The 13,957-nt window shown below is 35.4% G+C and overlaps 2 protein-coding genes across 5 annotated transcripts; one reads left to right on the top strand and one right to left on the bottom strand.

The window, feature by feature from the left end:
- Positions 1 to 327: 327 nt before the first annotated feature.
- On the bottom strand, positions 328 to 2,148 carry LOC106307221 (protochlorophyllide reductase C, chloroplastic-like). 2 transcript variants are annotated; one of them, XM_013744117.1, is made up of 5 exons: positions 1,964 to 2,148; positions 1,793 to 1,879; positions 1,171 to 1,708; positions 720 to 1,075; positions 328 to 620 (listed from the first exon to the last, which is right to left on the bottom strand). In XM_013744117.1, the coding sequence occupies exons 1-5, from the start codon at positions 2,021 to 2,023 to the stop codon at positions 465 to 467; spliced, it is 1,197 nt and encodes a 398-aa protein (XP_013599571.1). In that variant the 5' UTR covers positions 2,024 to 2,148; the 3' UTR covers positions 328 to 464. The 2 variants fall into 2 exon arrangements, with proteins under 2 accessions (XP_013599571.1, XP_013599572.1); XM_013744118.1 differs by having other exon boundaries at positions 1,171 to 1,705.
- A 350-nt stretch (positions 2,149 to 2,498) lies between these two features.
- Positions 2,499 to 4,969, top strand: LOC106310936 (ELMO domain-containing protein A-like). Of its 3 annotated transcripts, none has more exons than XM_013748164.1 (10): positions 2,499 to 2,695; positions 3,126 to 3,192; positions 3,573 to 3,690; positions 3,765 to 3,833; positions 3,926 to 4,041; positions 4,109 to 4,163; positions 4,254 to 4,377; positions 4,456 to 4,503; positions 4,603 to 4,697; positions 4,774 to 4,969. In XM_013748164.1, exons 2-10 carry the CDS (start codon positions 3,179 to 3,181, stop codon positions 4,873 to 4,875), a joined length of 741 nt encoding a protein of 246 aa, XP_013603618.1. In that variant the 5' UTR covers positions 2,499 to 2,695; positions 3,126 to 3,178; the 3' UTR covers positions 4,876 to 4,969. The 3 variants fall into 3 exon arrangements, with proteins under 3 accessions (XP_013603618.1, XP_013603617.1, XP_013603616.1); XM_013748163.1 differs by having other exon boundaries at positions 3,126 to 3,206; positions 4,606 to 4,697; XM_013748162.1 differs by having other exon boundaries at positions 3,126 to 3,206.
- Positions 4,970 to 13,957: the final 8,988 nt, after the last annotated feature.

Here is a 13,957-nt window from a genome sequence, read left to right as displayed (position 1 = left end):
TTCTTTTGAGCTCCAAATGCACCCAAATGCCTCCAAGAACTCCATGTGGTACTCCAATACCTGATAAAGACTCATGTATGCAAAATGCAACCTAAACATGGCTAAATCCTAGTCTATATGATCAAAATGCACATGGGTGAATGGATAAAACAATGTAAATATGCAAGATATCAGATATTAGTAAGATAATTAACCTCTTGTGTGATTGTAAACTATTCTTTGGTTGCTTGCTTGGCAAGTTAGTGTATTGATGTTGATTAGTATACTATATGCACTTACAAACTTTGTCTTCCTTGTGACTAAAATCAATGGCTTGATCAGATCAAATAGTCTTTGTTACCCCTCCAATTTTATTGACAAACCTTAAAACTTTAGAAAGTCCATTCACAATGATTATTAAATCTGTAATCTTATGAGTTTGTGGTACATGTCACAGAAGTCTGTAATCTAAGATATTGTTTGCATCAAGCCAAACCAACAAGCTTCTCGCTAACCTCCCAAAGTTTCTTTGCCTTCTCTGCATCACTTGCTTCTTTAGACAACTGATTCTCAAACGAAGACGAGTTATTGTTCCAGCTCCAATACACCCCTGACTTCCCCAGACTCGGATCACTCACAACCTAAACCCAATCACATTACACATGTGTCACACAACCTCAGTACCAAATCAAGAATCTGTCTACAGATATATATGCTCAACTCGGTTTATAAAGACTGACCTGTGCTAGTCTTTTCCCAGCTTCCTCTTCAGATACATAACCTTTGGTGATATACTTCTGAAAAGGCGGGAACAAAAGCCTAAACAGAGGTATGTGTTCTCTGAACAACCCAGTTGTAGCGATGCAACCAGGGTATAGAGAAGCAAACGTGACTCCAGTTTCCTCGTGGTAACGCCTGTGAAGCTCCTGCATCGTCAGCATATTGCACACTTTGCTGTCTTTGTAAGCTTTGGCTCCATCATACTCTCCTCCATCTATCATCGAACTGTTCTGCCCGTTCAGCCCCGATGCTAAGCCTCTTAGGTCTCCAAGGTTTGCCTTGGGCGGCACGTTCCCAGCCAAAGTGTTTGTATTCCCTACAAGAACATAAAAAAAAACATTTATTGACTGAAACTAGAAAATATTTCGTTGTGTCTATTATTATTTACCTTTTTTTTTTTTAATTATTTACCTGTTATAGATCCTACGATGATCATACGTTTTGATGGATAATCCGATTTTTTCAGGTCATCAAGAAGCAACCTCGAGAGAAGAAAATGACCGAGATGGTTGGTTCCAACGCTTAGCTCAAACCCTTCGGCTGTAAAGGAAGGTTCTTTAGCAGTTGGTTGGTAAACAGCAGCGTTACAGACAAGAACATCTAGCGGACGTTCTGTTCTCCGGTAGTTATCGACGAACTGCTTCACGCTTTCTAGCGAAGCGAGATCGAGATGCATCACCGTGTAGTCTTCCTTAGACATTCCTACAGATTTCGCTGCTTTCTCGGCCTTGAGAAAGTTCCTGCACGCCATGATCACGTGCCATTTCCCTGTGTCTGCCAAAGCCTTCGCCGTGGCTAAACCTAAACCAGACGAAGCTCCGGTGATCACTGCGGTGCCTTTTCTCTGAGTCTTCTTTTGCTCCGGCGAGGCTTCGTTCGCCGGCGGCGTTGCTGTAACGGTCTGTGCACGAATGCCTGTGGAAAACTGTGGGTTTTGTCTCCTCTGCTTCTGGAACAGAACAGAGGAAAACAGAGTTTAGTTTTACTCTGTTTTTGAGAGAATTGAACTTGCATAAAGGTGATTGATTTTTACCTTGATGGAGATCTTGTCGGATCTAAGATTGTTGGAAAATGAAAAACTAGTTAAATTCGTCTCCTTTAGAGAAGCACTGAATCTACCCTGCAGAATCAACCATGGCATTGGCGTGAAGTTTTTGAGACGATTCTTCACTTTATCGAAATGGTAATTGTGAAAACATGATACCTCTTTGTGGATTGAAGCAGTAGTAGAAGGAAGAAGCGAGTAAGCAGCCTGAAGAGCCATTCTTGTACGGAGCTGGAGGTGCTAGTAGAGTTCAGTATCTTCGACGTTGTTCGATTTGAGGAGGAGGAGACGAGAGATAAGGTAGTATTGGGTTAGTTACACGTGGCTAAAAAGCTTTTCTCCGGACCAATCAGATCACTAATCTTCTTCTGAGTGATAATCTATCCCTTGCTTGTTGGGCCTGGGATGGGCTTGATTAAATACTGTGATTAACTTAACTGATTTGATCACCGTTGATAGCTCAAGTGTAAATGATCTGGACGGTCCAAATGTATCTAACAATAATCTGGTGAAAGAGAGAAAAAGGCGGCAACTTAACGGTGAATGTGGAGATTGGAGAGATGAAACAAAAAAAGGAGACAAAAATACATCTCTTGCAATTTCTAAAAGTTGCATAATTCCAATGAATAATTCCGTTTTTGCCTCTATTTCCTTTTTCTTTCTCTTCTATTTACTTCTTCTCTTTCCTCTTCCTCATTGGCTGTCACCGTGTCTAGACCATCTCCTCCTCCATTGTCTTGTTCACATGTCTATCAAGAATTAACTTTTTCCTCTCTTCGATTTTTTGATCAATCATAATAATTTTGTTCAAAAGATGGTTAAATTTGATTTGGTTATCATTGTTTGCAAATGATGTTTTGCATTGTCAAGTTTCCAATCGTTTCATAAAAGGTAATGCAATGAAAACCCCTTTGATTGCGTTATTGTGTTAGTTAGACACCTTTTGTATCCAATTATATCAAAATCTTGACTAAGTGAAAATGTAACTGATGATGATATTTGAGAATATTTGATAATAGAACATGAATGAATAAATACCTTCAGGAAGCATAGGCAATATTTTCCATCTTGTTTTGTGTCTTCGCAAAGTATTCATCTCTTTGTTAATATCATATTGTTATTTTCAATCTTGCATTTTACACTGTTCTTGTTTATTCCAATCGTTTATTTACTCTTCATTTTACGTAAACGAGTGTCACTTTGGTTGTAACTTATAAGTAATTAAGCTCAGTCAAACGTTTCTGATCCTTCCAAGTTTTTTTTAAAAAAGTAAGTGTACTGCTAATGTAAAATGCAAGTATGTGTTTGAAAATGTGTGCAGGTAGAGGAGGATGAAGCGTGGGAAAGGCGAGAAAAAAGAAAAGAAGAGCCGAGATGGCAGTGGTCAAGTAGTTCCACTCACGTAATAGCTCATTTGGCTAAATATATGTGTTTTAGTGAGTAGTATATTGCTAGAGATCACAGGGTATTATGAAACACATTTAATTATATGAATATATATAGAAACATATATATGTGTTAGACCAAAAAAATAATATATGTGTGAGCGATTAGTTTATTACTTAGAGCATGATTAATGGGAGGTTCTTAGGGTGTAGTTCTTAGCGGAATATAAAAAACCGTCTTCTAACTTTTAACTAAAAGAACCTAAGAACCAACTCTTAAATATCTTATTTAATGAAGTAATGTGTAATGATTACTTATACCTATCAGCTTATATGTAATGATTACTTATACCTATCAGCTCATATGTATATAAATGTTTCAGTGAGCCGGTGGTTATTCCTATGGCTACGGTTGCAACAAGATCATGGATAGGAGGGCTTTTCACACGCTCCAGTAGACGTCAAGACAAGTCAATCGACTACACTTTGTCTCCTCTTCAGGTTAGCATAGTTACCAAGTTATACCTCTCCATATATATAAGATTAAGACATCAAATATTTGTAATCAATCATAGGAGGAAAGACTTCAAAGGCTGCAAGATCGTTTGCTTGTACCTTTTGACGAGACATGTCCTGACCATCAGGTAGGTGAATTTAGTTTATTCTTATGATGTTTAATGGTAATTAAAGGGATGCTGATCATGCTATAAACATTTTGTGTGATTAACGGCGGCAGGAATCACTTAAAGCATTGTGGAATGTCGCATTTCCGAATGTTAATCTCACAGGTTTAGTAACAGAACAATGGAAAGAAATGGGATGGCAAGGTCCCAATCCATCTACCGATTTCAGGTAAGATTCAGGTGTATACAAAAAAAGTGTAAACATCTTAAGGGTTAACTAACATTTTGTTTTTCAGGGGTTGTGGATTTATTGGTCTAGAGAATTTGCTATTTTCTGCAAGAGTTTATCCGGTAATTGCTCAAAAAACATGTTCATATATAGCTATTACATGAATATGTAAATGAGAATGTGTTTTTTTTTATAAATGAAAAATGATGAAGGTTTGTTTCCGGAGGCTATTATTGAAACAAAGAGGCGACCGAGCACAGTGGGAGTACCCTTTTGCTGTGGCCGGAATCAACATCTCCTTCATGCTTATCCAAATGCTCGATTTACAAAACGCTCGTATGTTTCTTGATTAGTTAACATTTTATTTACCAAATTACTACAAAACTTTTACGTTATTGTTTTGTTATTGTGCAGCAAAGCCGAAATGTATTCCAGGAATGAATTTTCTCAAACTATTAGAAGGTAAATAAAGTATATACTTAATACAAATTGATTTCTAAAAAAATTAGCGTATGATAGATAATTTTTAAATAATCAAAAATATCCACCAAATTTTTACAGAAGACGAGAATGCATTCGATGTACTATATTGTATAGCTTTCGCAATGATGGATGCTCAATGGCTCGCGATGCACGCTTCTTACATGGAATTCAATGTATGTCTTTCTCTAATTCTTGAAGATCGATACTTGTGTCTATATATAGGTTAATATGGTTTTGTGTGTATATCAGGAAGTATTACAGGCGACTAGGAATCAGCTAGAGAGAGAGCTTTCTTTGGACGATATTCATCGGATTCAAGATCTTCCTGCTTACAATCTCTTGTTCCAGTAGAATCTCATTTATGTAGTTTTATTTCGATTTTCTTATGCTGTACATTAACTGAATTTATGAACGAAAAGAAATGATAATAACTGAAGTAAAAAAAGGGTAGACCAGGGCTTGCCGTGATTTATGAATGTTAACCGGGGCATCTAGCTCTGGTGGTAAAGGGTTCACAGCTGTAAGTACCGCCACCTGGGTTCGATTCCCGGCCACTGCGAAATTTAACATTCGGGCCGCAGCGACACAGATTAGTCCCTTGGGCCTGGGAAGCCTTTGGGGAAACTGTGTATAATTCAAAAAAAAAAAAAAAAAAAAATATCACGTATCAATATGATATGCTTGTCTTGTAATTTCGATGATGATGATGGTGTGGAAGGAAATTAAAGAGTAAATTTGGAATCTTATGATATTAGAAAAGTCGGTCTGATTATGAACTATTGTATATTCCTAAATGGAATAAAAATTAGATAAGGTGCTTACGTTTGCTTTGAGATTCGACAAATGCAATTTTGAACTTATCCTCTATTCTAATAACAAAGCAGAAGGGATCACTTTTGAAACCTGACGTGAAGGATGAGATTCCTTACCAGTTACCACCACATTTCCACGATTCTAATATAAAATTTTGTCCAAAAGCTACCCAACTTTATTCATATCAAAACTACAATATTTTTTGTTTTCTGACGCCAGCTAAATCACTAACATTAATATAACCTGGCTCTGATACCAAAGATGATGTAGGCACAAAATCACTCCATGAACCTGTCCTCAAATGGAGATCAAAGAGATCAAGAAAGCTTGTGTGGAAGATGGACTGAAAGTAGAGATGGTGGTAAAAATGATTGACTCTCTCAATCTGGTGGGCTGATTGAGTCTCTCAATCTGTGGGCTGATTGAAGATGCTTGAATCACACAAACAAACCCCAAGACAGGATCAACAGAAAACAATGAATCACTCAAAGTATTCTAAAGACAGAATTTTAATCAAAGACTTTCTTTGAGAAAAGCAGAATAAACTTTGTATATTTCTTAGAGATTGAAATGTGAATATTACAGCACGCCTAAGGGAGCTTATATATGCTCAGAAACATTAATCTAAGTCTAGGAAAATCGAAAGAAAATCAAACATAAAGAAAATTAGCTGTTGGAGGGTTTTGGGGTTCCAATGGCTTGATTCAAGGGCTGGAATGATGGCTTTGTATCTGGACGGTTTTAGACTGTAGGAAAGCTTCTTAGGAACATCCTGATTGCTGAAATAATGGTCGAAATCATTCCATGCCTGGTGAGAAAAGAGCTGTTGGGAATTAGTGGCTTTTGACTCCAAAAATGGCAATTCCGGTCTTGGTTGATTCTGAGTATTCTGGTGGGTGCTGGTGCCGCTGTAGACTTCCTGATGAGTTATTAATATCTAGAAAACGTTGTAGCTTTGATAGGTTGGTCTTGGTGCTCTATTCCTCCAAATGTGAAAGCATCCAAAAATGGTAAGTATTGTCTCCTTTGATTCCATGTAATCTGGTGCATCCTGGTGAGAAAAGAGCTGTTGGAATTAATGGCTTTTGACTCCAAAAATGGTAATTCCGGTCTTGGTTGATTCTGAGTATTCTGGTGGGTGCTGGTGCCGCTGTAGACTTCCTGATGAGTTATTAATATCTAGAAAACGTTGTAGCTTTGATAGGTTGGTCTTGGTGCTCTATTCCTCTAAATGTGAAAGTATCCAAAAATGGTAAGTATTGTCCCCTTTGATTCCATGTAATCTGGTGCATTCTGGTGCATGTTAAGAACGTGCCTGACTCTTATGAACCCTTGGATGTGGCAATTCCGGTCTTGGTTGATTTTGAGTATTCTGGAGGGTGCTGGTGCCGCTGTAGACTTCCTGATGAGTTATTAATATATAGAAAACGTTGTAGCTTTGATAGGTTGGTCTTGGTGCTCTATTCCTCTAAATGTGAAAGTATCCAAAAATGGTAAGTATTGTCCCCTTTGATTCCATGTAATCTGGTGCATTCTGGTGCATGTTAAGAACGTGCCTGACTCTTATGAACCCTTGGATGTGTCTCCTGATTGCATAGATAAATCTCCTGGTCGCCAATGTTTGGTTTGCAACTGATTAAACCACTGATCATCCAAATAAGGCAAGTCGGGTCACCCCTGACTTGAAAATGGCATATCTTCTAAACCTTTTATCCTTTTTATATGAAACCAATTCGCTGCGTGCTCTTGTTGAGTGTAGAGTCCAACAAAACCGGTCTCATGAATAAATTCCACCTGGTTTGTAAGATATGGCGTTTTGATTGCACATATGTCCTGATCGGCTTCTTTAGCTCTTCTAAGCTTCATGTTCTCCATTGGTTTTCTCCTGATTTCTTTCTCCTTTTCTGATGATGAATTGATGTCCTCATCGAACATCTTTCAAGAATATATATATGCTTTATAGAAAATGTTGTTTGATAAATCTATTCAATTAATTTAGTAAAACTTCATAATACTTCATAAATCGGTAGAATAACCACTATAAAATCGCTATTTTCTTGAAAAATGGAGATAACAAAGGCTCCAAACCTCTTTCAACATCATCATATGTTAGTGCATGATGCAACTATGAAATGTTTCCAAAATCTATGTGCTAACCCTACAAAAATATTGAATTTTGGTAAATGATTTATATACTGAATCCTATAATCTTTTGTGTTATTATAAAATTTCAAACCACATTCTACATTTGTATTAATGTATGCTAAGCTCTTTTTCATGGTACATGACATTGTTCAATTTTTTTTATAAATGAATCTAATAAAACTTCATATACTCTCTAAATTAGTGGACTAACCATTATAAAATCGCTATTATCTAGAGAAATGAAGACAACAAAGGTTCCAAAACTCTTTGACCATTATCGTATATTAGTACATGAGATAACTATGCATTAAAGCAATATTGTTATATTTTTTGAATTTATCTCAAAATCTATGTGTTAACCCATACGAAAATATTGAGTTTTAAGTTAAACGTTCAATATACTGAAACTTATATTTTAATTGTTGTTCTAAATGTTCTAACGACATTCTAACTTTGTTTTAATTTATGTTAAACTCTTTTTATGGTATATGGGAATCGTTCTAATTTTTTTTATCAATTAATTAGTAAAACTTCATAATATTATCTAAATCGGTGGAATAACCACTACAAAATCGTATTTTTTTTGAAAAGCGGAGACAACAGAGGCTCCAAACCTCTTTCAACATCATCATATATTAGTGCAGGATGCAACTATGGATTAAAACAATATTTTCATATTTTTTGAATTTTTTTCAAAATCTATGTGCTAACCCCCCCTACAAAAATATTGAATTTTGGTAAATGCTTTATATACTGAATCCTATAATCTTTTGTGTTGTTATAAAATTTCAAACCACATTCTACATTTGTATTAATGCATGCTAAGCTCTTTTTCATGGTACATGACATTGTTCATTTTTTTTTATAAATGAATCTAATAAAACTTCATATACTCTCTAAATTAGTGGACTAACCATTATAAAATCGCTATTCTCTAGAGAAATGAAGACAACAAAAGTTCCAAAGCTCTTTGACCATCATCGTATATTAGTACAGGAGATAACTATGCATTAAAGCAATATTGTTATATTTTTTGAATTTATCTCAAAATCTATGTGTTAACCCATACGAAAATATTGAGTTTTACTTTAAACGCTCTATATACTGAAACTTATACTTTTTATTGTTGTTCTAAATTTTCAAACGATATTCTAAATTATTATTAATGTATGTTAAACTCTTTTTTTTATGGAAATAGCAGGAAAGTAGAGGGTGAATACGCTATTCATTTATTTTCTCCCAGACACGATCTTCGAGGCACAACCCAGATCTACTTTCTCCGGCGCCGGCGAAGAGGTTTCTCGCCGGCGCGGGGCTCTATCTCCGACGACGTTAATCTCTCTCACTCTTATGGCTGTATCTCGCTTTCTCCATCTTTTGTTACTGTGTGGTATCCATCGGGCTATCGAAGGAGAGAGACCCCAACAGACTAAATGACGAAGCCGAGGACTCTTCGTCTCAGATCTACCGGCGGTCCTTTCTCCCCAGAAGGCTTCTTCTCCAGCGACGAGTCGAGAGGATTCTCTCGCCACTGCTGTGTTACGGTTCTTAGGAACAGTTCCCGACGAACCTCCCCCTGATAGCTTTCTGACGAGTCTCGAGGTCGACTTTATCCCGTACTCTCATCCGCCCCTGGAGCATTGGTTTTACATGACGAGCTCTCCCCTTCCGTCTCTGGTAAGGACTGAGCCTATTTTCACAGTATGTTTTGCTCCTCACCAACTCTCAGGCACCAGATCTCAAAGCTCCACTAGACTAGAACTTAATTTCTGCGGTGATTTTTCACTTTACGCGTCTCCTAAAGTGGTTTCCTCTCCTTTTGGGTGGATCTTCTTCAACGGCTGCACTGTTTTTCTCCGACGTATCTCCGGTGACCTCTCCTACGGCACCGTCGAACAGCCAAGCTTCGTGCATCTTTGGTGTAGTGGGCTGCTCTTCAATTATGAATGGGCTTGGCCCATTAGATCTACCAAACCTGCCAATTCAAGCAGAAGCTTCTTAAAGCCCAACTCCAGGATTGAAGATACGAGTCAGATTTGTATGGTTTGGAGAGATTGGGATTTTTCATCAGAGATATCAGGTGGGTTCATAGGGATCTCTCCTCTTTGTATCACACGATCATATATATCCTTTGGGATGAATTTACTGGTGCGTTCATCGGACTCGGTTCTTGTTCGGCCATCCTCTTCTTTTGAAGAGAAATTGTTACTACCTTACCCTCTTTCTATGGAAAGAGGTGTTTCCTTGGTCTTGCGTCCAAGTGTTTGTTTCAGTTTCCTCATCGGTTTGTCATCTTGCGGAGCGGTCTCCACGGGACCTGAAGATGCAATCGAGACCACCTTGGTGTTTCTCGTAGATGAGGACTGGACCTCAACGTCACATTATGTGACTATTTACCAGCTATACGACTTTGTCGTGAAGGCTCCCCCGACACATTTGAGCATCGTCTCGAATCCGCTGTCATCTTCGATTGAAGACCTATCTTGCTTAGCTTATTTATGTTTTGTAAGTTATGCTTGGTGTCAAAGAGGATGTTTCATTCCCTCTATCTATTGTATTGAAGAAGATTAAGTATGAATGAAAGTAAGTTTGTGTTCAAAAAAAAAAAAAAAACTCTTTTTTTATGGTATATGGGAATCGTTCTAATTTTTTATCAATTAATTAGTTAAATTTCATAATACTCCCTAAATCGGTGAAATAACCACTATAAAATCGCTATTTTCTTGAAAAATGGAAACAACAAATGCTCCAAACCTCTTTCAACATCATCATATGTTAGTACAAGATGCAACTATGCATTAAAACAATATTGTCATATTTTTTGAAATTTTCTCAAAATCTATGTGCTAACCCATACAAAAATTTTGAATTTTGGTAAATGCTTTATATACTGAAGCCTATAATCTTTAGTGTTGTTTTAAAATTTCTAACCATATTCTACATTTGTATTAATGTATGCTAAAATCTCTTTCATGGTACATGAACATCGTTCAATTTTTTTATAAATTAATTTAGTAAAACTTCATATACTCCCTAAATTAGTGAACTAACAATTATAAAATCGATATTCTCTATAGAAATAGAGACAACAAAGGTTCCAAACCTCTTTGACCATCATCATATATTAGGACATGAGGCAACTATGCATTAAAGCAATTGTTATATTTTTTGAATTTTTCTCAAAATTTATATGTTAGCCCCTACGAAAATATTGAGTTTTACGTTAAACGCTCTATATACTGAAACTTATACTTTTTATTGTTGTTCTAAATTTTCTAACGACATTCTAAATTTGTTTTAAATTATGTTAAACCTGTTTTTATGGTATATGAGAATCGTTCTAATTTTTTATCAATTAATTAGTAAAATTTCATAATACTATCTAAATCAGTGGAATAGCCACTACAAAATCGCTATTTTCTTGAAAAACGGAAACAACAAAGGCTCCAAACCTCTTTCAACATCATCATATGTTAGTGCATGATGCAATTATGCATGAAAACAATATTGTCATATTTTTTGAAATTTTCTCAAAATCTATGTGTAAATTTTTGAATTTTTGAATTTTGGTAAATGTTTTATATACCGAAGCCTATAATCTTTAGTGTTGTTTTAAAATATTGAATTTTGGTAAATGTTTTATATACTGAAGCCTATAATCTTTAGTGTTGTTTTAAAATTCTAGCCACATTCTACATTTATATTAATGTATGCTAAACTATCTTTCATGGTACATGAGCATCGTTCAATTTTCTTTATAAATTAATTTAGTAAAACTTCATATACTACCTAAATTAAGGGACTAACCCTTATAAAATTGCTAATTTCGAGAGAAATAGAGACAACAAAGGTTCCAAACCTCTTTGACCATCATCATATATTAGTACATGAGACAACTATGAATTAAAGCAATATTGTTATATTTTTTGATATTTTCTCAAAATCTATGTGTTAACCCCCTACGAATATATTGAGTTTTACGTTAAATGCTCTTTATGCTGAATCTTAAAATTTTTAGTGTGGTTTTAAAATTTCTAACCACATTCTATATTTGTTTTAATGGATGTTAAACTCTCTTTCATTGTATATGGAAATCATTATAATTTCTTATCAATTGTATAGTAAAATTTCATAATACTCCCTAAATCGGTGGAATAACCACTATAAAATCGCTAGTTTCTTGAAAAGTGGAGACAACAAAGGCTCCAAACCTCTTTCAACATCATCATATGTTAGTTCAGGATGAAACTATGTATTATAACAATATTGTCATATTTTTTGAAATTTTCTCAAAATCTGTGTTAACCCCTACAAAAATATTGACTTTTGGTAAATGTTTTATATACTGAAGCCTATAATCTTTAGTGTTGTTTTAAAATTCTAGCCACATTCTACATTTATATTAATGTATGCTAAACTATCTTTCATGGTACATGAGCATCGTTCAATTTTGTTTATAAATTAATTTAGTAAAACTTCATATACTCCCTAAATTAGTAAACTAACAATTATAAAATCTCTATTCTCTATAGAAATGGAGACAATAAAGGTTTCAAACTTCTTTGACTATCATCATATATTAGTATATGAGGCAACTATGCATTAAAGCAATTGTTATATTTTTTGAATTTTTCTCAAAATTTATGTGTTATCTATCCCCTACGAAAATATTGAGTTTCACGTTAAACGCTCTATATACTGAAACTTATACTTTTTATTGTTGTTCTAAATTTTCTAACGGAATTCTAAATTTGTTTTAATGTACGTTAAACCTTTTTTATGGTATATGAGAATCGTTCTAATTTTTTTTATAAATTAATTAGTAAAACTTCATAATACTATCTAAATCAGTGGAATAGCCACAACAAAATCGTTTTTTTCTTGAAAAACGGAAACAACAAATGCTCCAAACCTCTTTCAACATCATCATATGTTAGTGCAGGATGAAACTATGCATGAAAACAATATTGTCATATTTTTTGAAATTTTTCCAAAATCTATGTGCTAACCCCTACAAATATATTAAATTTTAGTAAATGTTTTATAACTGAATCCTATAATATTTTGTGTTGTTTTAAAATTTTAAACCACATTCTACATTTGTATTAATGTATGCTAAGCTCTTTTTCATGGTACATGACATTGTTCAATTTTTTTATAAATTAGTTTAGTAAAATTTCATATACTCCCTAAATTTGTGGACTAACCATTATAAAATCGCTATTCTTTAGAGAAATGAAGACAAAAAAAGTTTGGAACCTTTGTGACCATCATCATATATTAGTACAGGAAAAAACTATGCATTAAAGCAACATTGTTATATTTTTTGAATTTTTCTCCAAATCTATGAAAATATTGAGTTTTACGTTAAACACTTTATATGCTGAAACTTATACTTTTTTATTGTTGTTCTAAATTTTCTAACGATATTCTTGTTATAAATCATGGAGTGGATTGCCATTAACCAAGCTCGGTCCAAGACCGGCCCAATACCTAGAAGATGGAGAGATGGCCGAAGTCCTAGAGAGAGGAGAGAGAGAGCCGACTTCAGGAGATAGAGAGCGGACTTCAGAAGAGAGAGAGGCGGCCACAAAGCTTGGAGAAAATGAAACTCTTTCATTTTCCTAGTAGAAGTAATCTTTCCATTATTATGTATTAGTAGTTTTCCTAATCCTAGTGAATTTAGGTTTTGGATACTTTCCATTTATCTTCATCTTGTAATCCTTATATAAAGGAACCCCCTTGATCATTAATAATAACACAAAAAAATTCAGTCTCTAAACTCTCTAATTACTACACGTTATCAGCACGATAAACTTCAAAACTCTGAGACAAAACCTAACCTAAAATCCATCACACATAAACCCTAATCTAGGCGCAACTGAAAATCAATCTATCTCTCAAACCCTGAGGAACCATACGACGAGCCACATATCAAATTGAAGCTCTTGACGAGATGAATCCATCAGCGCAAACCATTTGTCGATCCGATCTCAGACGCGCCCACACTTGCAGAAACAATACGCGGCACCGTCTTTGTCTTTTGGAACCCTAATCCGAACCAACAAGATTTTCTAGCCAAATTCAAATCCTGTGAAAGATAAGTTTATCATACCTTAGTTGTTTGATGATATCTTGTTCAGATTATGGTGTTCATGTAATCTAATACTCGTTGTTTTTATTTCATGAGCTGAGAGGAGTTGGTGCAAAGATCTCAAACACAAAGCTGTTCGCGATCCAAATACTGACCATGAACCGACGATCTCAAGCTTGACTAGCTCACGGTTCTTCTCATATTGCTTCCTGTTCACAACAGAGCCAGCTCACGTTCGCATCACAGCCAGCTCGTAATTAGACCAGCCGCTTGCAAAGGCAGCAGCTCGCGAACTAGATAAGAGGAAGACGCGTCCCGATCGCGTCCGACTACCTCAGCACACATCCGTGACCAGACGCAAGACCGTTCCAGACAGCTCGC

This window comes from Brassica oleracea, chromosome C8 (genome assembly GCF_000695525.1).
Source record: "Brassica oleracea var. oleracea cultivar TO1000 chromosome C8, BOL, whole genome shotgun sequence".
Lineage (NCBI taxonomy): Eukaryota > Viridiplantae > Streptophyta > Magnoliopsida > Brassicales > Brassicaceae > Brassica > Brassica oleracea.
This window is presented reverse-complemented; position numbering and strand designations above follow the sequence as displayed.